Source organism: Callospermophilus lateralis, chromosome 2 (assembly GCF_048772815.1).
Source record: "Callospermophilus lateralis isolate mCalLat2 chromosome 2, mCalLat2.hap1, whole genome shotgun sequence".
Lineage (NCBI taxonomy): Eukaryota > Metazoa > Chordata > Mammalia > Rodentia > Sciuridae > Callospermophilus > Callospermophilus lateralis.
The window spans coordinates 189,752,612-189,776,067 of NC_135306.1; the positions used below are offsets into that span (position 1 = coordinate 189,752,612).

At 49.3% G+C, this 23,456-nt stretch overlaps 1 protein-coding gene across 1 annotated transcript; it reads left to right on the forward strand.

Annotated features, from left to right (window-relative positions):
* The first annotated feature begins 2,175 nt into the window (after window positions 1-2,175).
* Window positions 2,176-16,474, forward strand: LOC143641371 (1-aminocyclopropane-1-carboxylate synthase-like protein 1). The gene is given in 15 exon segments (XM_077108600.1): window positions 2,176-2,301; window positions 5,407-5,466; window positions 7,318-7,388; window positions 8,731-8,800; window positions 9,617-9,683; window positions 11,068-11,165; window positions 11,661-11,738; window positions 12,456-12,556; window positions 13,358-13,447; window positions 14,334-14,379; window positions 14,485-14,626; window positions 15,783-15,925; window positions 16,028-16,181; window positions 16,274-16,300; window positions 16,303-16,474. Coding segments are annotated over 15 exon segments (1,341 nt in total). The 3' UTR covers window positions 16,371-16,474.
* The last annotated feature ends 6,982 nt before the right edge of the window (window positions 16,475-23,456 follow it).

Sequence of the window (23,456 nt, forward strand, 5' to 3'; positions counted from 1 at the left end):
TGTCCAGGCACCCTGTTTCGGTCCCCAAGTCTCGCAGGCATCTTCCCCGCGTGGGAAGCTTGGGATGGCATTTTCCCTGCAAAGCAAAGGAACACCCATCGCGAGTCCACCCGCTTCAGCGCGAGTCTCCAAGTAGGTGCGACCCGCTGCTTTGCAGAGGAGGAAGCGGTGGGGCCTCTGGGCACTTTTCAGCCTCAGCATTTGGCACTGAAGCCCTGGGCATTGCTCTTGCTTCGTCTGTGTGGAAAAGCCCTGACCGACCCCACCTTGACCTGCAGGGCGCCCCACCAGCGAGATTCTGAGGGCTGATCGCAAGCAGGTGACCACAGTGTGTCCTGGGACTTGTTCGACGCTGAGAACCGGCCCTGCGCTCCAGGACAGCTGGGATAGGAAAACAGGCTGCTTCAGGCCTCAGGCTGTGCAACTGACCAGGCCACCACCCGCCCCACCACCTGCCGCGCTGCCCTTCCTCAGACCTGGTTGTCTGGTCCAGGGAAGCTCCTCCATGAGCCATGCCAACTGGGGGAGGAGCCCTGAGAAGACATCCTTCCCAAACCAAAATTAAACCACAGCGAGTACCATGGTTTCTGGGTTGCCCATGGATCACCGGTCATTTGGTGTGGGGAGGCTATACTTTAGGACGTGAACATAGGTGAGGACAGGACCCAAATTCTGTAGAACTGTGGCCTTGAGCCAGGGTTTGGTCTAAGATCCTGATCACCTGACATCCTCACTGGTGTCCAGTGAGGTGGCTGCTCCTACACCCGCTGTGCAGATGAAACTGGCTCAGAGAAGTGGAGGCGCTCACCTCTGCTGGCAGGAGGACCCTTTCCTGGTGCCCCTTCCTGCTTCCAGCATGAAGACCTGGACCTGGGCTCTCTGCACTTGTTGGAGACTCCTACCCCTCCTTCCCCTCAGTTCCCATCACCATCTGCTCCAGACACCAAGTAATCCCATCCTACCCTTTCCACCACAGGACATCTAGGACTCCCTGGCAGTGTTGTGTGTGGAAAATTTTAACCTGGATTTTTGCCGCAGTCTGGCTGGGCACAAATCACGAGCCACTGAAGCAGGAACAAACTTTATTTCTGAACTCCACCAGCACACTCCACACACGCTCCCCGGGAACTCTCCGGAACGCCATGTGGCTCCTCCAGGAACTACCAACTGGAAATCCCCCCTCCGGCACTTCCCCAACCAATGCGAACTCTTCAGGAATCCCAGCAAGAGCTCAACTGGAACTCAACGGGAACTCCTCGAGAACTTAAAAGTCATTATCTCAATGGCTTGCTGGCGTCACCTCTCAACCACTACTTCTGGCAAAAATGCTATGTGTCATCCCGACTCGGCTGTGGTCCTCAACAGATTTTTAAATTTAAATTTTTATTTTTTTGTGACGAGGGATTGAACCCAGGAGCTCGTAACTGCTGAGTCACATCCCCAGCTCTTTTCATTTTTTACTTTGACAGGGTCTCATTCAGTTCTGAGGGCCTCACTAAGATGCTGAGGCTGATTTTGAACCTGTGATCCTCCTGCCTCAGCTTCCCTGGCCACAGGACTGTGCCACTGCACCCAGTTTAACCTGCAGTTTGAAATTGAGATAAGCAAGGATGGGAAAAGATCGCTGGTGACCCCTTAGACTGGTCAAGGAAAAACGTATGCAGAAATGAAATGAGCCAAAGCGGCAATCTATTGAAATGACTCAGATGTAGCCAGCACAGGCCCTGGCTCACTACATGTCCTTAACAGATTTTGCTCCTTGAAGTGGTGGTACATATGGTTGCAGCTAGTTAGGGACACTGGAAGTGGTGAGTGCAAGAACTTAAAGGAAGGGGCAGATGGCCAGTGGGTGGAGGCAGGAGGATCATTGAGGCCAGCCTGGGAAACCCTGTTGCAAAATAAAGTGAGGTGGGGTGGGTATGTGGGCGGGGATAGTAACTGACTGTTTTTCTGGGTGGTGCTCCCCAAGGCCTTGAGCAGCCCTGGGCACTGAGCGCTTCTGTCTTTGGCAGATGTTCCCCCTTCCTCAGAAGGAATGCAGGGAGCCTGCCACCTGTCTGGGCTTGCCCTCCACCCAGGACATGGGCTGATATTGTCGGGGTGACGTGGAAGGAGAATACTCCAGAAGAGCAGAGCTGAAGCTGCCGGAGCTCTGTGGATGGTGATCCCATCGCCATGTTCTCCTCTGCCAGCTCCTGCCTGTCCTCCAGAGGCCGAGTCATCAAATGGTTCTGGGACTCGGCTGAGGAGGACTACTGGACCTACCACAGGGATGAGTATGATGAGGACAAGAACCCCAATGTGAGCAAAGCCCTTCCCGGGCCCAAGAGGGAACTGCGGGGTGGGTACCTTCCTTGAATGCTGGGCAGCACCCAGCTGGCACCTGTAGGGTAAAATCTCGGTCCACTGCCTCCAGGAGGTCTTCTGATGGAGGTCCTAGAGGCCCATAAGCAGGAGCCTATTATAGTGTCCTCCTATTTATTTAAGGTGACACGGACTTGTGAAGGAAGAGTTCAAGAGCTGTAGAGTGTTCCTGCGTGGATAGCCTGACAACTATTCACCTTGATTTTGTTTTCTTTTTGTGGGGCTGGGGTTAGGATCAAGCTCTCCCTCCTGCCAGGCAAGTGTTCAACCCCCGAGCTGTCCCCACCCCCAACCCTTCAACTCTGGAGCTAGGACAGAGCTGGGTTCAGTGCAGGATGGTTTCATTTCTTTCAATCTCTGCTCATCTCCAAAATGGGGTAATTATACCTGCTGCAGAAGAGTGGAGACTAAATGGGATTTATGATGAGATTAGCCCAGGGCTTGCTCTGGGGTACAGGAAATAAATGTTGCTGCTATTATATTGATATTATCTGCCCAATTATTATGAGGTATTACTAACCTGTTATTACTGTTAGTAATACCTGCACAGATCAGAGAGCTGCACAAATTACCCTTTAATAATCTTTATTTCTTCAGCAGCACCCAGGTACCAGCCGCTCTTGTAGGTGCTGGCATTTTTAACAGTGAGCAAGAAGAAAGTTTTTCTCTTGTGTGCATTTATGTTCTGGGTGGGAAGACAGTGAACAGACAAAAGCATCTCTATATAATATAAGGTTATAATAGCTGTAAAGAAAAATAAAGCAGGTGAGGTGGATAGAGAATAGTGGTAATGTTGCTATTCAATAAAAGTGGTCACAGAAAGCTACTTTAATGAGGTGACATTTGGACAGAAACCCGAAAAAAAAAAAAAAAAAGGGTGAGAGGTGGTATTAGCCATGAATTGCTGTAACAAATTCCTTCAAATCTCAGAAATTCAGGTAGGAAGAGTTTCAGTTCTGGAATCCTGGTGGGTGCCTCACAGTCAGGATCTTCTGTGGAGTTACCCTGAAGCTGGGGACTGTGGTGACATCTCCTGGGGGAGGGCCAGGGAGAGGGTGGGGAGGTGCCATTTCCAAGCTTACTCACCTGGTGACTGGAGGGCCTCATTTCCCTCCACAGGGGCTTTCCCGCCAGCCCACTTCCTACCTGGCAGCTGTTTTTCCAGGGCAAATGACCAGGAGAATGAGGCCAGGTGTTCCCAAGATGGAGGCCACGGACTCTGTATTACCCAGTCTCAGAAGTGGCATCCCATCACGTTCACATGTTTTATTTTGTTCATCAGAAATGAGTCGCTAGGTCCAGCCCACATTCGAGGGTGTGAAGAGCAGGAGGTGGGGATCCCTGGGAGCCACTGTAGAGGCTGCTCACCAAACAGCAGTGAGCCATGTTGTACCTGGGGAAGAGCCCAGGGGGGAACCATGCTGGATGATTCAAGGGACAGAAAGGGACCATTGGTCTGCAATGAAGCTGTGAGGTTTGAAGGTCATGAGGTGGTGTGGTCATAGGTCCCATGGGTGTCACGGGTCACAGCAATCCTTCTCATTTTGGATCAAGTGGGCAAGGAGGTGTTGCAGGGAGATGTGATATGGCCTGATTTCTGTTTTTAAGAGATGCCTTGGACTGTGCATGAGGCTGGACGATAGGTGAGGGAGTGGGGAAGACAGGAAGTGGAGAAGCTGGCGTGGTGATGGGGTTGGGCCAGGATCTCCGCAGTGGAGCTTGGCAGCGGGTGGACTGTGCGTGTATTTGGAAGGCAGAGCTGTCAGGGTTTGCAGGTGCATTGGCTGTTTGTCCCCCAGGGGGGGATCACGGCCTTTGAGGTGTCTTCATCTCTGCTCATTCCAGGTCTATTTTTTCATCTTTCCTTCTTCCTTTACTCCCTTTTGCTTCCCTTAATGCAAAGGTCAGTAGTCAGCTGGGGGGCGGGGAGGTGCGGGGCAGGGCAGAGGGCGGCCCTGTGTCTCTGGGGACTCTAAGGGAGAGCTTGGGCTAGGCCTCCCATCATTTGTCTCCTATGAGAATAAAGGCCTTCTGGGGTGGGGATCAGGTGTATGTAAAGGAACACCTGTGGGGAACACCTGTGGGGGAGGCCCACAAAGGACAGACACAGACACACAGGGAAGGTGCAGACACAGAAGGGTGGCAGACAAAGGGGTGCCTGCCCCTCTCTGCTGTCATCTTTAATTACCCCAAAAGTTACATATTACCCACCACCAATGACTACACTTTAGCCAGTGTTCCTTTTAATCCCAAGTGCTCAGATAAGGTCCAGGCTAATGCAGACACAGAGCCTCTGTCCTCAGAGATGTCACTGTGTAAACCAGGTGGTGCATCCGCATAAAGGAGCTCAGTGGGGAATTACTGGGCATTGAGTTGAGAGGTGCTTAACCACTGAGCCACATCCCTGGCCCCTTTTGGTATTTTATTCAGAGACAGGGTCTCACTGAGTTGCTTAGGGCCTCTCTAAGTTGCTGAGGCTGGTTATGAACATGCGATCCACCTGCCTCCGATTCCCGAGGTGCTGGGATCACAGGTGTGTGCCACTGCATGTCGCCGAGGCTCATTCTCCCTGACCTCCACCTGGTTTCTGATCCTGGAGAACAGAGTTCTCTGTGTACATTCTTTCATCCTGTAAACATGTGTGGATTCTGCTAAGCTCCTGAGAGATACTGTGACGTCCTGGGTGTGCATCTTTGGGGAGTTGGCCTGCAGCAGGGAGTGGAGCGTGGACTCTGTCCCCATGGCCTGGAGCAAACAGTGAGCAGTGCTCTAGAGGGTGACAGATTAGGAGCCAGGGAACCCAGAGAAGAAAAAGCCCTTCTAGGTGGGATTGGGGGCAGGCTTCCTGGAGGAGATGGCACTTGAGCAGAACTTTAGAAAGGGGAAGAGAGAGCCTGAGGCCAAGGGGGGCAGGGCTGGAGTGAGACCAGGAGGGGTGGCGGGAGGGCAGGGTGGCAGAGCTCCCCGTTTGCTGACGCTGTGGGCGCCTTTCGCGGGCACTCCTCTGCCATGCTCACATGGCCCCGTTCCTCTCCTCTCCAGGGCGTCATTAACTTGGGCATCAGTGAGAACAAACTCTGCTTTGACCTGCTGTCCAGGCGGGTGAGTCCAGGGGAAACCTTCTTTGGAACACTTGTCCCTAAAGGACCTGCTGTGGGCTCTTGGCCTGGCCAGGGAGTCAGGGGACCCAAGTTGCCTTGGGAACCACTCTCTGGGTGATCTAGGCCCATCACTTCCCTGTGATCCTGATTCTTCATCAGTTCAGGCTTTGCCCCTTTGGTCCCTCCTGCTGTGTTGGGTCCCTCACTCCAGGGGACTCAGTGCTGAACTTTTTTTTTTTCTTTGTACCAGGGATTGAACCCGGGGTGCTTAACCATTGAGCCACATCCCCAGCCCTTTTTATATTTTATTTAGAGACAAGGTCTCCCTGAGTTGCTTAGGACCTTGATGAGTTTCTGAGACTGGCCTTGAACTCTCAATCCTGCCTCAGGCTCCCAATTAGAGGCCTGTGCCACTGTGCCCTTCAGGGGAACCCAAAGTCCTGATTCGTGACTTTGGTAATTTCCATTACCAATTTCAAGCTCCAGGTGTGCCATCCTGGCTCAGCAGGATTGGAAGAGAGATATGGTGGCCCAAGCTCATTTGTATTCCCACCATATAGAACGTGACCCCAAGAGTGGGGTGGCAGCACAGCGCAGGACAAGCGGGAAGTGACTATGTTCACGTCCTCATTCCCTTGCTTTTATAATTCTTTGCTTGGTCTATATTAAATTAATTCTCAAAAGACTGTTTCTGAGCTGGAGTTGTGGCTCTGTGGTTTGACCCTTAGCACCACATAAAAATAAATAAAAGTATTGTGTCCATCTACAACTGAAAAAAAAAATGACTGATTCCAACATAGCTTTCAGATACCTGGAAATCTGGAAAGTTCCTGGATGTCATAATCCAGTTCCTTGAGCAGGGGGTCTCCAGTTGGAGCTTGGGTTTGTAGAGGCAGCAATGCTTCCCCAGAGGACAGCTTTCCAAAGGAGAAAAATCCAAGCCCCAGGGGTTGGGGTGTAGGGAGGGTCTTCAAAGCAGGTTTTCCCTAAAGCCAGCTCTTCCTGAGACAGCTCAGCACTGAAAAAAAATAGAAGCCGAGTCACATATGCAATTTGAAATTTTCTATTAAAAAGTTAAAAGAAAGCTTGGAAACATTAATTTTAATAATTTATTTCATTTACATCATGTAACTAAGACATGACCATTTCACCATGTAATCAATATAACAGCTGTCAAGATAGTTTACATACTTCCTCATAGTAAGTTTTCAGAATCCAGTGTCTCCATTTAGTCTCACCACGTATCAAGAGTTCAGAAGCCACAGTGGGCCATGGGGACCATGTTGGACCAGCTCTGAGGGATGCCAGGAGGAGGGAAATGGCTGGACACGTGGCTGATTCCCATTCCTCTGGTCCCACACCCAAGGACCCTGCGTTATTAGTCCTTCTTTGACATTTGGCCTGTGATGCCCTAGAGGCCTAACCCAGCACCTGGTCACAGAGGCGATGGTCCAGAAAATGCCACCTTTTCCACAGCGTGATACTAAGCCAAACCTGCCAGAGAACAGTGGCCCCAGTCCTTCTAGAAGTTGGAGCCAAGACTGAGGTGACAGCACCCTGCTCCCTCTCCTGGCATTGTCTGTGCAAGCCACAACTTTTTTTTTTTTTGGTGGCAATGTTGTAGGAAGAGCACTTGACCAGAGTCCAAATTTCTGGGTTTGGGTCTCAGCTCTGCCACTGAATGGCTGTGGGACCTTGGCAGAGTCACCTCACTTTTTTGATCCTCAGTCTCCTCATCTGCAAAATGGGCATGGGACAAGCTGGTGCTCTGGGGGTTTCTCTGGGACCTGCTGCCCTGTGGAAGCAGGAGGCAGTGGATCCCTCAGCCTGTCCCTCTCCTCTTTGTCCCCAGCTGACTCAGAGTGACATGCTGCGGGTGGAGCCGCCCCTGCTGCAGTACCCTGACTGGAGGGGGCACCTGTTGTAAGTACTGCTGTGGGACAGTGGATCTCAACATGGGCAGTTTTGCTCCCCCAGGGATGTTGGGCAAGGCCTGGACACAGGTTGGAGGGTCATAACTTGGAGGTGGAGATGCTCCTGGCCTTCAGTGGGTAGAGGCCAGAGCTGCTGTCAGACCTACTGTGCACAGGACAGCTTCCCCACCAAAGAATTGTCCAGCTCCAAATATCAGGCGTGGCAGGTGGAGAGAGCCTGCTGAAGGCCAAGGGCGGAGTTCTGGAGGCCTGGTGGTCCTGGGGTTCCCTGCCTGTCCCCTCCCGGCTCAGGAGCTCCCAGTTTGGTTTCCATGAACCTGGGTCTGACCTACAGGCAGGGCCTTTGGGTGAGGAGTCTGTTCTTCTTGTCAGTAGTTGATAGAAGCCAGATCCCATGTCTCTGTGAGGTGACTCTGCCAAGGTCCCACAGCCATTCAGTGGCAGAGCTGAGACCAAACCCAGAAATTTGGACTCAGGTTGAGTGCCCTTAATACAACATTGCCACCAAAAAAAAAAAAAAAAAAAAAAGAGGGGGAGGTGTGTGTGGCTTGCACAGACAGTGCCAGGAGAGGGAGCAGGGTGCTGTCACCTCAGTCTTGATCCCATGTTGGGGAGCTGGCTGGGCTTTTCCTGGCTGTAAGAGAGGAAGTAATGGACAACACTGATGCTTAGCTCTACTACCTGAGCAGACACCAAGGACCAGAGCAGAGGGGTTCAGTGGCCAAGGACTTGATCCCAAGACTGATTCTATAGCTCATGTTCTTAAACAGTGATTAGGATGGTGAGCCCTGGAGACAGGCCGCTGGGCTTGGGCTTTTGTTCTGTACTTACCAGGAAGTGGCTTGATTTCTTCAGACCTGTTCTGCTTTGTGCTGGGGATTGAATCCAGTAACCCTTTACAATTGAGCTACTTCCCCAGTCTTTTTAATATTTTATTCTGAGATAAGGTCTCACCAAATTGCTGATGATTTCACTAAATTGTTGAAGTTGGCCTTGAATTTCAGATCCTCATGCCTCAGCCTCCTGAGTTTCTGGGATTACAGTGGCTAAACCTGTTTCTTTGTCTGTAAAATGGTAATATTAATAATTATAGTGTTGTGTTCTCAAAATGACCTCAGGGTGTAGGATAAATGTAGAACTACAGGGAAAGAAAACTCAGCACATGTGGGAGGGTACCTGGGAGTGAGGACAGGTGCAGGGCATAATGCCCATGTGGGACATGAGGGGAAAACAATGGCAGGGGCCTGAGAATTCCCCGGAGGAGCTTTGGGGTGGTCAGTGGTTTGAGGACCTTCTGGTAAGCACGGCCTATCTGTCTGTCTGATCTCTAGCCTCTGGGAGGAAGTGGCTAAGTTCCTGTCTTACTACTGCAAGAGCCCAGCACCCCTCAAAGCAGAGAATGTGAGTATCCCCCTCCTCTGCTCTTTCCTTTTGCTCTGCTCCCACTTTTGGCTGGCCAAGGGCAAGGTGGATTGAGATCAGCCTATTTTTTTAAATATTTTTTTAGTAGTAGATGGACACAATACCTTTATATTTTCTTGTTGTTTATTTATTTATTTATTTTTAGGTGGCACTGGGGATAGAACCCAGTGCCTCACGCATGCTAGGCAAGCGCTCTACCATTGAGCCCCAGCCCCAGCCCAGCCGTCAATCTTGATTTGGTTCAAAACAGAATGAGCAATGCCTGCTCCCTTCTTGACCCCTGACCCTAGATGTGTTTTTAAAATTTTTAGGTTTTGGTATTGGGGATTGAACTCAGGGTGCTACATTTTTTATGTATTATTTTTATTTCGAGAGAGAGTCTTGCGAAGTTGCTTAGGGTCTCACTGAATTGCTGAGGCTGGCCTCAACTTATGATCTTCCTGCCTCAGCCCCCCATGTTGCTGGGATTGCAGACGTGCACCACTGCACTCAGCTGGCCCTAGATATTTAGAGTTGGGGTAGAATCTCTGCCCCACATTGTGCTCTGAGCCCTCTTGGCCTCCTCACCTTCAGGCGAGACCCTCTGAGTGACCAGCTCTGGGGTCTTGCTCAGGTGATGCAGAGCAGGGTCCCCTCAAATGACTTTGGCTGTAGGGGAGGAGGGGTTTTGTCTAGACAGAGCCCCAGGATGCTGAGGGGGAACCTGACTCTCTTCTGTGCTGAACTGGGACAGAGGTTATGGGTTTTCACTCCCTCTTGGAACTCCGTCATCCTGTCCCTTTATGTCACCCCCAGGTGGTTGTTCTGAATGGCTGTGCCTCTGTCTTCTCTGCTCTGGCCACGGTGCTGTGCGAGGTGGGGGGTAAGTGAACTCAGGGTCTGCTCTGAACTGGGGTCTACACGGGCAGGACCCCCAGTTGTCTGACCTCACGGGCTGCCCCAATGTGCTTAGAATAGAATACGGGAGGCCACTGAGGTCTCACATCAATGGCTTGAGGAGACTCCCAGGGCGTGGCCATACCAGGGGAGGGTAGAGGGAGCTGGCTCTGGGCTTTCTGCCTCCTCCTGTGACACCATGGCCCAGAGCAGGAGGAACAGGAGGAGGTTACCTGGTGCCACCTCTTTCACATCGGGGGAGGGGAGTGGGGGGAGCACTTCCCAGAAGGGTCTCCACAGAGCCCTCTGAACTGACCTACAATGACTGAAACCCATTCCCAGAGCAGTCCCTGGGCAAAGGGGAGGAGAGAGCCAGGGTTGGCTTACACTAAACTTAGTTTGTCCCCGACGGCTGGGGAAGGCCTGCCATCCCCTCGTGTCTTAGCAAGGAGGGACACTGGGATGACCATTGAGTAGGCAGCCAGCCAGGCCTGCTGCACAAGCCGTGGTCTTAAGACCTGGCCTTGGTCAGGGGTGTCTGTTGCCGGGGACAGAGGCCTGTTCACCATGGCTTAACCATTACTGGTAGTGGCCGTGGGTCTGTTGACCACGTACTACATTCCAGGCCTTGGCATAGGGCTCCACATCCATAATATCTCATTTAACCTCACAGTGTTCCAGGGAGGTTGTTTCTATGGCAAACCCTTCCTACAGGTGAGGAGCCTGAGGCCCAGAGGTTAAGGAACTGTCACAGAGAAAGAGATAGTCACCAGGAAGATCCCTGGTCAGAATATAATAGGCAATTGCCAACCCCTTCTAGAATAATCAAAGAAAGGGACCTTCCCAACAAAGGTTCAGCACAGTCCCCGGCATAGTAAGTGCTCAGCAATGTTCGTCATTAATTGCAAAAGATCTTGACTTATGGGTTTTCACCTTGACCATAGTGTGAAGGCGTGTACAGTCAGTGGGAGCTGTACTTCAGATTTTGAACTGTGGTCCTTGTCCTTGCTGGCGGTATGTGCTGCTGTATTTCCTGCTACTGTAGGCAGTGGAGTGAGCCCAGCTCCCAGGCAGCTACGAGATCCTGGACCCCCCACAGCCAGCCATGTGGCTAAGATGGGAGGTTTGGCAGGTCAGGTGGATTAAATGTACTTTTGACTTAATGACATTTTGGAATTATGTGAATTATCCGAACACAACCCCCATAAGTGGAGGAGCACCTGTATTAGGAAGGGGACCAATGTCAGTGGCCTGAGCTTTAGCGTTTTAGGAATTGAGCTGGAACGTGCTCCAGATGATCCTCCAGGATGCCCAGGGGTCGGGAATGTTCCAGCCAGAGGATGACAGGTCCTGCCTGTTCCTGTCCCCAGAGGCTTTCCTGATCCCCACCCCTTACTACGGAGGCATCACACAGCATATCTATCTCTATGGCAACGTCCGACTGGCCTATGTCTATCTGGACAGTGAGGTGAGAGTTCCTGTGTCCCAGGTGGGCCTGGGCCTTCCTCTGTCCAGGGGTTTCCAGGGTCTGAATTGTGGGTGGGCACAGGAGGAAGGCCATGCCGAGGGCTCTGGAGCTGCTGTGAAAAGGGCTTGGAGCCCTCCATTGCCACATGGCTGCCTCTGCCTGGGTCCTAGAGGGTCCCCTGCTCTAGGCTCTAAGATTCCTGGGGACCACATAGAATCCAAGGACCAGCCACCAAAATAAGGGTGTGGACAGGGGACAGAGACCTTAACATGGAAGCCCTGGGATCCTACCAGAAGACCTCTGTGGGCCTCTGCTGGAAACCTGAGAGCCATAAGAGGTGTCCCTGATGTGACTTGTGGAGTGGAGGACAGGAAGAGGAAGTGGCCCCACCTGTTTTCCAGGGACTGATCTGAGGCGATGGGGGGTGAGGGACCTGAGAACTCAGGGTTGGGGGTCCCTGAATTTGGCTGGAGACATTGGTGAGTCTTCTTCCAGGTCACTGGGCAGGACACACGCCCCTTCCAGCTCACGGTGGAGAAGCTGGAGACGGCCCTGCAAGGAGCTAAATCTGAGGTCTGCAGATGGAGTCCAACCAGGGCTGGGAGTGGGTGGGTCTGGACACAGCATGGACCCCTCTTCCCGTGGCTCATCTCCTGAGAGCTGGTTGGTGGCCATGCTGGGGACACATGGTAGTGTGGTAGCACAGAACCTGGAGGTTCTGCCCATTGGAACAAGACTCCTCATGCCTCTGTGTAGAGAATCAACCCGGGAGCTTCGTGGAACATGTCCCCCTCTCCCCACTGCCTCTGACTCGGCTTCTGGGGTCAAGTATGGAGCAGGGGGACTGTGGGTCAGTGAGTCTCCTGAGAGGTGGAGGGGGTGGTCCTGTTCACTTAGAGGGGATTGAAATGCAGAGGGCCCCCTTCTCTAGGGGCTCCTTTTAATCTGCTTTTCAACCATCTGCCTACTTGGGTGATTTTACCTTGGACCTCCGAGCGGTCACGTGTTCACTGTAGGAGAGTTGAGAGTTGAAACCCGTGCCCTTGAGTTTTGCAACTCAGGCCCTCTCCTGGCTCGTGGGCACATTCCCCTCTGTGCTCTGTGTTGGTTTTCTTTTCACAGTCAGCCCAGTGCTGCAGATGTCATTCTGTGTCCTACTGTGCTTCGTGTGGGTCCTGACCATGTCCCCAGGTCACTCACGTCCCTGGGAGCCACCAGGGATGAGCCCCATCTAGTGGGTCTGCCTGGCCTTGGGGAGGAGCTGAGGTCCCTGCCTGTGGATGGTTTCAGGGTGTCAAGGTCAAGGGCCTCATCCTCATCAACCCCCAGAATCCTCTGGGGGACATCTACTCCCCGGGAGAGCTGCAGGAGTTCCTGGGATTTGCCAAGAGGTGAGTCCCCCCCAGTAGCTCCTGGGCCCATCCAGGCTCTGAGGTGGGCTCTGCTGCAGGCCCTGCGCCCTCTCACCCCACTGCGGGCTTCTCCCTGGCAGCGCGACAATGAGAGGGTAGGGCTTTTCTGGATGCCATTTGTCTCTGTTCCATGTTATTTTTAAAATTAAGCTCTTTGTTGTTGTGGTGGTGGTGCTAGGGATTGAACCCAGGGCCTTACACATGCTAGGCAAGTGCTCCACCACTGAGCTTCGTTCCAGCCCTTTTCAAAGTTTTATTTTGAGACAGGGTCTGGCCAAGTTGCCCAGGTGGACCTTGAACTTGCCTCCTCCTGTCTCAGCCTCCTGGGTGCTGGGATTACAGGGGTTGCCACATGATAGTAATGGCTTCACTCACTGCTCAGCCCAGCCCTTTGCTTACTGTTTCTTTTAATCCTCATAACGCCCCCCTAAGAAATAGACACTTCATGATCTGAGCCCTGGGAACCTCGGAGTGGACACATCAAGGGTTGGTCAGATTTGAATGTGGGTCCTTCTGCCTTGAGCCTCGTCCTTAAATGTTCCTCTCCAGGGAGGACCCCGAGGTCCAAGCTCTCCCTGACAGGGCTTCAAGCTCCTGTCCCCTTTGCTTTGTAAGTGTTGCTTCCTGGTTGAGAAAATAGGCAAAAGAAGGGAGTTCCTGGAGAAAAGGAGTCTGGACACCCTGGGTAGGCGGGTCCCTCTGGGCTGGGACACTCTGCTCCCTGGGAGCACATGTGGCTGACCTGTGGCCCAGCTCTCTCCCGCCCTCTCCTGGCGGCAGGCACTCGCTGCACGTGATCGTGGATGAAATCTACATGCTGTCAGTGTTCCAGGAGTCCCTGGAGTTCCACAGTGTCCTGAGCCTGCAAAGGTGAGGCTCCTGGGCTCAGCTGACCCGCCAGCCCCACTGGCCTCTCTGTGGCTGCACCCACAGGGTGTGACCTGGCCAGGGCAATGCTACTAACACCTAGCTGACCCAAGGGGTCCTCAGGCCCCCAAGAAGGTGGGTGGCTGGGCTGCATCTGTGGATTTGACATTGTTCTGTGGAGACCCTGAGACCTCCAACCCCGGGGCCCTAGGACTCCAGAGGGAAGATGGGAAACTGGCTCCCTGGCCGTTCCTTCTTGTCCAGTGGAACAGTATCTATGGGAGGTCTGCTCTGTGCCTGGCCCTGTGCTAGTGCTGGGGGACATCAGTGAACGACCAAGACCTTGGCCCTTCCCATGTAGAACCTTTGATAAACCCAAAACCCTAGCAGCACAACACCCAGGTAGTCATTTTGACCTCGGTGGTGGCAAGTGCTAAATGGAGAATTCTGGGGAGCTCTGGGATGACCTGCTGGGGTACCCCACTGGCTGGAGAGACTTGGGAGGTCTTTGAGGATGTGACACTTGAGCTGTATTCTAGATCAGAAGTTGGCAAATTTCTCCTCTAAGGGGCCAGATGGTACATAAAATTAAGGCTTTACAGGCCTCGTGGCCTCTCGCTCAACTCTGTCATGCACATTGTGTCAGCCAGTGAGCGTGGCTCTGTCCTGATGAAATGTTATTTAAGAAAACAGACACCAGGTAGGTTTTCCAGGCTGTTGTTTGCTAACCCTGCTCTAAAGGATGCACAGGAATTAGAGGTTCTGAGAGATGGAAACAGGGCCAGGACCCAGGACCCGATCTGTCCATCCATCTTCTCATTTGTTCGTGGAAATGGGCCTGGGCGCCCTGGTTCTGGCTGCCTCTGTTCCCACACTGTGCCCTCTGCAGGCTGCCCGACCCCCAGAGGACCCACGTACTGTGGGGCATGAGCAAGGTGAGTGTCTGGGTGGCTGCGGGGAGTCAGAGAGACGGGGGGCAGACAGGTGGGTGGAATCAGCTCGTGGAGGGTGGCCACGGCCTCGGCTGTCTCTTCTTGCAGGACTTCGGGATGTCTGGGCTCCACGTTGGCACGCTGTATACAGAAAACCAGGACGTGGCCACCGCTGTGGCTTCCCTCTGCCACTATCACGGCCTCAGTGGCCTGGTCCAGTACCAGGTGGCACAGCTGCTCCAGGACCGAGGTGACTGCCTGGATTTGGTGCCCTGAAAGGGAGAGGGGGAAAGGTTGTGGTCTGTCTGGGACCCACCAGGGATCAGTGGCTGTATTCTGCTGGCAGGGTCAGATAGCCAGGTCAGATGGCAAGGGACCCGTCATGGCCACCATTTACTGAGCCCTGCAGGTGCTCTTGCTGTGTCTCATTTGTAACTCCCTAGGACCCTAGAAGCTCAAAATCTTATATTTTCTTCATCATGAGGAAAAGAAGGACCACATACCCCACATCCACTGTAACATATAACATTGTTAAAAACACAGGCGACGTCACCGGCTGAGCAGAAGGCAGAGCAGCTGGAACTCTCATGCATTGCTGCTGGGGATTCAGATGGTTTAGCCACTTTGGAAGCCATTTGCCAATTTCTCATAAAAACACTGACCAAGCCACCCGGCAATCCCACCTCTAGATAGTGCACACACAAGCACCCAAAAACCCACATGGAAATTGAGCTGGAAACAATCCGGTTGTTCTTCCCTGAGTGAGTGGGTACAGACACCACCACATGGGCACATCTGCACCATGCAGTGCTTCTGCAATCAGATCCCTGACAGCACAGATTCGTCCTGGAGGTATTAGGCTGGTGAAGGAAGCTAGTCTCAATGGATTACATACCATAATGTTCCACTTCCTGGACATTTTGCAAAAGGCAAACTAGAGTGATGGAAGCAGATCAGGTTGTGGGGCAGAGGCCAACGTGGCTGTAAGTGGCATGAGGGTGTTTTCTGGAGTGAGGGAACCATTCCTAATCCTGCCTATGGTGGTAGGCACACGAATACATAGATGGGTGATCATCCATCAGTGCCTGGCTGAGATCTAGCCCTTGGTCTGTGTGGCTCCGAAGCCTCACTTTGTAACCAGGTACATCTTTCGTTTGCTCTGCATCCTGAGGGGCTTTGTGCTCTGGGCTTCTACTGGGCGTGTGGAGGCTGGAGCTGGAGCCCTCAGGGTTGAGGGGGGCCTTACAGGGCCCTGAATTCCTGCCCCTCCTGATCCTCCCTCCTCCTCACCCCATCAGCCAGCCTGAGGGGCTCCATGGTCTCATCAGCCGTGACCTTGTGCTCTTGAGACTAGCCTGGGAGAGAAGGCTGAGGGAAGACCTCTCTTTGGTTGCCCTTTCACTCAGACTGGATCAACCGCGTGTACCTGCCTGAAAACCTTGCCCGGCTCAAGGCTGCCCACACCTACGTCTCAGAGGAGCTCAGGGCCCTAGGGGTCCCCTTCCTGAGTCGTGGGGCAGGCTTCTTCATCTGGGTTGACCTGAGGAAGGTGAGCTGGGGTGCAGGCTGGCGGGGCTCAAGCCTCCTTCCAGCAGGTGAGAGGCCCTGGGGGTCTCCTCTGTATCCTGAGCCTCTACCCGCCCCTTTCCAGTACCTGCGCAAGGCCACCTTTGAGGAGGAGAGGCTGCTGTGGCGCCGTTTTCTGGACAATAAGGTGCTGCTGTCCTTCGGCAAGGTCTTTGAATGTAAAGAGCCCGGCTGGTTCCGCGTGGTCTTCTCAGACAGGCCCCAGCGGCTTCGCCTGGGTGAGCAGCTGCCTGTCCCCGCCGCTCGCAAGGGTTTGCTGGTCCCCACCTGTGCAGCACCAGCGCTCACAGCCCTCACTTCTCCTTCTCAGGGATGCAGAGGGTCCGGCAGGTGCTTGAGAGCAACCCCAAGTGACAGAGGAAGCCCCTCCCTGGCAGGCCCCGGAGCCCAGGGACCAGGGCAGATGAGCTGCTCAGTGTCTGGTCAGCAGCCACTGCCTCCGACCTGGACCATCTGGATCTGGGGCTGGCAAGACGGGCTGGACTTGCCCCGAGGACCTCTTTCCTGCCCGTCTGGGTGGCAGCAGGAGACTCCTTAAGCTGAGCTTCATCTTGACCATTGGTGTCCCCTATTAAACAACCTGGGACCAGCTAGACGTCTCTGTGTCTCTGTCGTGAGTCATTTGTGGAACAGGGGAGTGGAGAGGGCTCCTGGCCACCGCCCTCAGCTCCAGGAGGAGGGCAGAGCCGACAAGCCACCTGGACCTTCTTGGTGACGGCATCTGCATGCTTCTTTGTTGCCAGGAAAACAAGCCAGAGGAGCAGCGCACAGAGTATGCCAAGAAGGAAAAGGAAGTGACAGCCTGCTAGGGGGATGGGGCGAAGTCAGTCTGTTCAGATCTGAGCACATCAGGAACCTAGTAAGGTCTCAGCTGGGGACCAGTGGGCAGGACCCCAAGGTGGGAGTCAGGAGGGCCTTCTCAATGGGCATTGAAGTGGCCCCTCAGGATTGGGGACTCTCCTCCTACCTGGAAAGGAGCTGTCTTCTCCGATGTCCCCAAAGCAGAGTAGCCCAGCAATGGCTGTGGGGGAATTTTGGGACTGGAACCCAGAACCAAGGCTGCCAAGGCACTGGGCTGAGCAAGGATGGCCCCGCCTAGCTTTATGGACCAGAGGTTGCCTGCCCCACCTGCAGGTGTGCTTTAGTTGAGAGCCTAAATGTGCTTTCTGATCCTCAAGCTGTGTGCTGAGGACCTTCTCAGCTGCCCACAATCCTGCTTAGGAAAGCTGACTCAGCTGGGCACAGAGATGCTCGCCTGTCCTCCCTGCTACTCAGGAGGCTGAGGCAGGAGGATCTCTGAGCCCATGAGTTCAAGGTCAGACTAGGAAACAATGTAAGAGGCCACTTCAAAAAGACAAAGAAGAAAATGTGGACTCTGACTCTTAACTTCTTCTTTAAGACAACAGAAGTGAAACCAGTACTTCTATTCTCTAATCCATGTTATTTTTTAGTTTGTTTTCTCCCTCTGTTTGATCTGCCACTCATTCCCTCACTCATTCTTCTCCCCTGTCTTTCATGGAATACTGAAGGTGTGTAGACCCGACGCTGGGGGAATCACATGCCTCATTTCTGACTCCACTGCTGACCCCATTGTCCTCCATTTTCACAAATGGGACACTGAGTTTAAAGAGTCTGACCAATGGCTGAACTGTCCAGAGCTCCAGCCTCAGAGCCAGGTGCAGGCAGAGTTGGTTTGGTTTGCACTCTGTGCTCTTTCCAGGTACCAAACCCACTCCCAGCATCGGTTTATTTCTCTGTTCTCTCTTAGATATTTCCGGATTTTTAAATTATCTTCCTCTATTTTTTTGTAAATTATATATCCTGTTTCTTTTCCTTCTGGTTGTTAGCCTATATACTATAACACATATGTATAACTCACTAGTCTAAAATTGGTACCTTTACCCTTCTTCCAAAAACAAGAGCCTTAGAATACCAGTAATCTTTTGTAAACTATGATCCCTGGATATTTTTGTTGTCTATTTTGTTTTAGTATTTTTTTAGTTGTAGTTTGACCACAATACCTTTATTTTATGTATTTATTTTTATGTGGTGCTGAGCATCTTACCCTCACATGTGCTGGGCAGTCACTCTACTGCTGAGCCACAACACTAGCCTCTTTTGTTGTCTATTTTAATTCTGCCTTTTAACTGCAAAATCTTGCTTTACATTGGCTTGGATTTGTCACATATTCATTTCATACATCTAGGTCTTTTGTTTGGGGTCACTTTCCTTCTGTCTAGTGAGCGACACTTGAATATCCTTTGGTGGGGCTCTTAGCTTTTGCTTATCTGACATGTCTATACTTTACCTACTTTTTTTATTTTTTTACTTCATACTGGTAAAAAAAAAATCCAATAGGATAGAAATTATAAATATGTATGCTCTGCCACGCGACCAGCACACTAGCTTCATACTAGAGGTTCCAAACATAGTGGGATCAAAATAAAGACCCATAAAACTCAATTTACCTTTTTCTTGCCCAGCTCAGAGATGGCTTCTCCTGCCTCCTGCCTCCAGGCACCTGGCGGTAGTGAGGTTTCCACAAGAGACCAGCAGGAGAGAGGAAGAAGCACGCCAGAGAGTGGGCTCTTATTGGGGAACAATAAATTCAGAGGAAAATCCATCCAATGAAGGTCGAGGGGGACAGCATTCCAAGGTCAGGGTCAGTGATTGGTTTCCAGGTCAATGGTCAGTCACACCCCCACACGGACAAGCCCTTGCTCCTGGAAAGGGTGGGGAAGGCTATGAAGCAGCTGGTCTGAGCACCTCACACCCAGTCAGGGAGGTAGACCAATCACATGTGAGAACAGCTTCCCACAGTGTGCCCCAAACATGGGTGTGTGTAATTATAGAAAAAGACACTACTCCAATGGAAGCATCAGATAGACCCCAGTATAATAATTTGAGTGATTACAACACATCTCTATCACCATCAGATAGACCATGCAGACATAAACTCAGTAAAAACTCTTTAGACCTGAGAAATATTACAAATCAAATGGATTTAACAGACATCTATAGAATATTTCATCCAACAAGAACGGAATATACTTTCTTTTCAGTGATTCATGGAACATTCTGCAATATAGACCATATTCTAGTTTACAAAAAAATAGAAATATGAAAAAAAAATTTCCTTGCATCTTATCATAATGGAATGACATTAGAAATCAACAAAACAGCCAGGTGGGATGGGGCATGCCTGTAATCCCAGTGGTTAGGGCACTGAGGCAGAAGAATTGTGAGTACAAAGCCAGCCTCAGCAAAAGAGAGGACCTAAGCAACTCAATGAGACCCTGTCTCTAAATAAAATACAAAGTAGGGCTGGGGATGTGTACCAAAAAAAAAAAAAAAAAAAGAAATCAAAAAAACAAAATCCTACGAAACTATATAAACACAATGAAGATTGAACAATATGCCTTTTGAATGATGATGGGTAATAGAATAAATGAAAGGAGAAATTTAAAAATTCTTAGACTCAAATGAGAATAATTAAAGAATATATCAGAACCTTGGGGACACTATTAAGGCAATTGTAAGAGGAAAGTTCATCCTATGAGTACCTACAGGAAAAATCAGAAAGATCCCTAGTAAACGACCTAATGATGGAGCTCAAGTTCCTTGAAACAGAAGAATGAACCAATTCCAAAGCCAGTTGAAGGAATGATGTAATTAAGATCAGAGGTGAAATCAATGAACATAATAAAATATACAAAGGATCAATGAAACAAAGAATTGGAGTTTTGAAAGGTAAAGATTATTAATAAGTCCCTAGCCTAACTAAACAAAATAGAGAAGGCCCACATTTACAAAACTGTGATGTAAAAGGAGAAATCAATACATTCTCACAGAAATCCAGCATATCATTCAGGAATATTTTGAAAACTTACACTCTTATACATTATAAAAACCTCAAACAAATTGTGACATATCTGATTAATTAAATATTTCAAAACTGAGTCCAGAAGAGATGGAAAACCTAAACAGAAAAAAAAAAATGAGATAAAAGCACCAATAAAAAAATCCTTCCAGCAAAGTAAAGGGAAGCCCCGATGGATTCTCAGTGAATTCTACATACATTTAAAGAATAACATCAATACTCCTTAAATTATTCCATGAGAGAAATAAGTGGAATACTTCCAAATTCATTCTATGAAACCAATATTCACATTCACACCAAAACCTCATAATGATACATCAGGGAAAGAAAACTACAGCAAAATACCCCTCATGGACTTAAAGGAAAAAATACGAATAAAATATTAGCAAATCATGTTCAACAATACTTTACCACATAAAGAAGTTTATTTTGTTCCATAAACACAAGGATAGTTTAATAGAAACCAATCAGTGAACATAATTTATCCCATAAATAGACTGAAGGACACATATTACTTGCCTTAGTCATCTCAATAGAAGAGGAGAAGGCCTTGACAAAATTCTGCACCTGTTTATGATAAAAAAACAGGAAAAATCTAGGAAGAGAAAGAGCTTACCTCAAGATCAAAAAGGCTATTTAAGAAAAACCCAAAACCAACCTCATAATAAATGTGAAAAACTGAAAGCATTTCCCTTAAAATCTGGACAAGACAAGGATGTCCACTCCCACCAAACCTATTCAATACAAAGGTAGAAATTCTAGCCAGATCATTTTTGCAAGAGTAGTGAATTAAAGTATGAAGGCAAAATGCACACTATCTCCGTTTGCAGATGATATGATCCTGTATGTAGAAGATCCAAAAAACTCCATCAAAAGGCTGCTAGTGCTAATAAACAAATTTAGCAAAGCTGCAGGTTCCAAAATTAACCTACAAATAATGAATGGCCTTTCTATACACCAATAACTATTCTGCTGAGAAAGAAATTAGAAAAACAATTTCATTCACAATAGCCTCCAAAAATTACCTAGAAATGAATCCAACCAAGGATGTGAATGATCTCTACAATGAAAACTATAGAACATTGAAGAAAGTGATTGAAGACGACCTCAGAAATGAAGACACCGCTTGTTCATGGGTAGACAGAATGAGTATCATAATTAAAGTAGGTATACTGCCAAAAGCAATATGTAGATTCAATTAAATCCTCTTTCAAAATACCTATGATATTCTTGACAGAAATAGAAAAAACAGCTCTAAATTCATTTTAGGAAGAATAAAAGACCCAGAATAGACAAAGCAATCCAGGCCAAAAAGCAATGCTAGAGGTCTTGTGATACCTGACTCAAATTATTCTATACAGCTATAGTAATTTTTAAAAAGTGTATAGTATTGGGATAAAAACAGACACAGAGACCAGTGGTACAGAATTGAAGACACCAAGACAATTCCACACATCTACATTCATCTAATCCTTGACAAAGATACCAAAAACAGAGACTGGAGAAAAGATAGCCTTTTAAACAAATGATGCTGGGAAAACAGTTACCCATATGTAGGAGAATGGAGTTGAGCCTTGTCTCTCACCGGCACAGCAATCATCCTAAAATGGATTGAAAACCTAGTAGTTAGAACAGAAAGTATGCAACTCCTAGAAGAAAATATAAGGCTCACACTCCAGCATATAGGCGCAGAAGATGACTTTCTCTGTACATCCCTGAATCTCAAGAAATGATGCCAAGAATAAATAAATGGAATGGCATCAAATTTACAAACTTCTACACAACAAAGGAAACAATTAGGAATGTTAAAAGACAACCTATATAATGGAGTAAAATCTTTGCTAGCTATGCTTCTGACAGAGGATTAATATCTAGAATATATAAAGAGCTCAAAAAACACCCCAAAGTCAAATAACACCATTAATGATTGGGTAGACAAATTAGATAGACACTTCTGGAAAGAAGAAATACAGATGGCCAACATAAAAAGATGGAAAAATGTTCAACCTTATTAGCAGTTAGGGAAATGCACATCCTTAGAGTTCGTCAAGATTCTCCTTTTTAATACTTGACATTGAAGCAATTAGCAAATGGTTAACGCTGTTGACTCTACCTTCAAACTCTATGGGAATCACTTTCTCCTCATTAAAGAAGTCTCTAGACCAAACCACCATCATTCTTGTTCCCCTGGAATAAGTCTTCTCATCCACGCTTCTACATTGAGTTTTGGTCTCATATATTGTTCAGTTCAGGAGGCTGAGGGGGGCTTCGTGGCTGCAAATGGGCTAGGAAAAGTTGTCCAGGATGAATGCTCAGCACGCTGCCCTTGCCACTTACAGCCATCTACACCTGACTCTGAAAAAGAGCACCAACCACGAGCCTGTGCAGCCATGGGCCTCAGTGGCCGCTGAGCTGGCCGCCTGCTGCCCAGTGCTTCACCTATTTTTGAAAGATGGGTTCACGGGGTGCAGAATCCTAGATTGATAGTTACTTTATTTTCTTTTTTAAATTTATTTTTTTATTTAAAAAGAATTTTTTTTGTGGTTGTAAATGAACAGAATGCCTTTATTTTATTTGTTCATTTTTATGTGGTGCTGAGGATTGAACCCAGTGCATCACGAATATGCCAGGCAAGCGCTCTGCACTTGAGCTACAGCCCCAGCCCTTAATTTATTTTTTCTTCTAATTTATTCTATATGACAGCAGAATGCATTACAATTCATATTACACATGTAGAGCACAATTTTTCATATCTCTGGTTGTGTACAAAGTGTATTCACCCATTCGCGTCTTCATACATGTACTTAGGGTAATGATGTCCATCTCATGTCATCATCTTTTTTTACCCCCATACCCCCTCCCTTACCCTCCTACCCCTTTGCCTATGTAGAGTTTCACCAACCCTCCCATGTTCCCCCTCCCAACCCCACTATGAATCAGCTTCCTTATATCAGAGAAAACATTTGGCATTTGATTTTTGGGGGATTGGCTAACTTCCCTTAGAATTATGTTCTCCAGCTCCATCCATTTTCTTGCAAATGCTGTGATTTTATTCTCTTTTATTGCTGAATAATATTCCATTGTATATATATACCACATTTTCTTTACCCATTCATCTACTGAAGGGTATCTAGGTTGGTATCACAGTTTAGCTACTGCAAATTGTGCTGCTATAAACATTGATGTGGCTGTATCTCTGAAGTATGTTTTTAATTTCTTTGGGTATAGATGGAGGAGTAGGGTAGCTGGGTCAAATGCTGGTTCTATTCCCAGTTTTCCAAGGATTCTCTATACTGCTTTCCAGATCGGCTGCACCAATTTGCATTCACACAAGCAATGTATGAGTGTGACTTTTCCCCCATATCCTCACCAACACTTATTGTTGTTGTATTCTTGATAGCTGCCATTCTGACTGGAGTGAGATGAAATATTAGAATAGTTTTGATTTGCATTTCTCTAATTGCTAGATGTTGAGAGCCACAGCTGAAGGGGCCCCAGCAAACTTCCAGCTGCCAGCTGATGATTGGCTCACAGCGGCCCCAGCAAACTTCTAGCTGCCAGCTGATTGGCTCCTCTGTGGTGATGCTCATTGGGCTGTTTCCTTGCTATTACA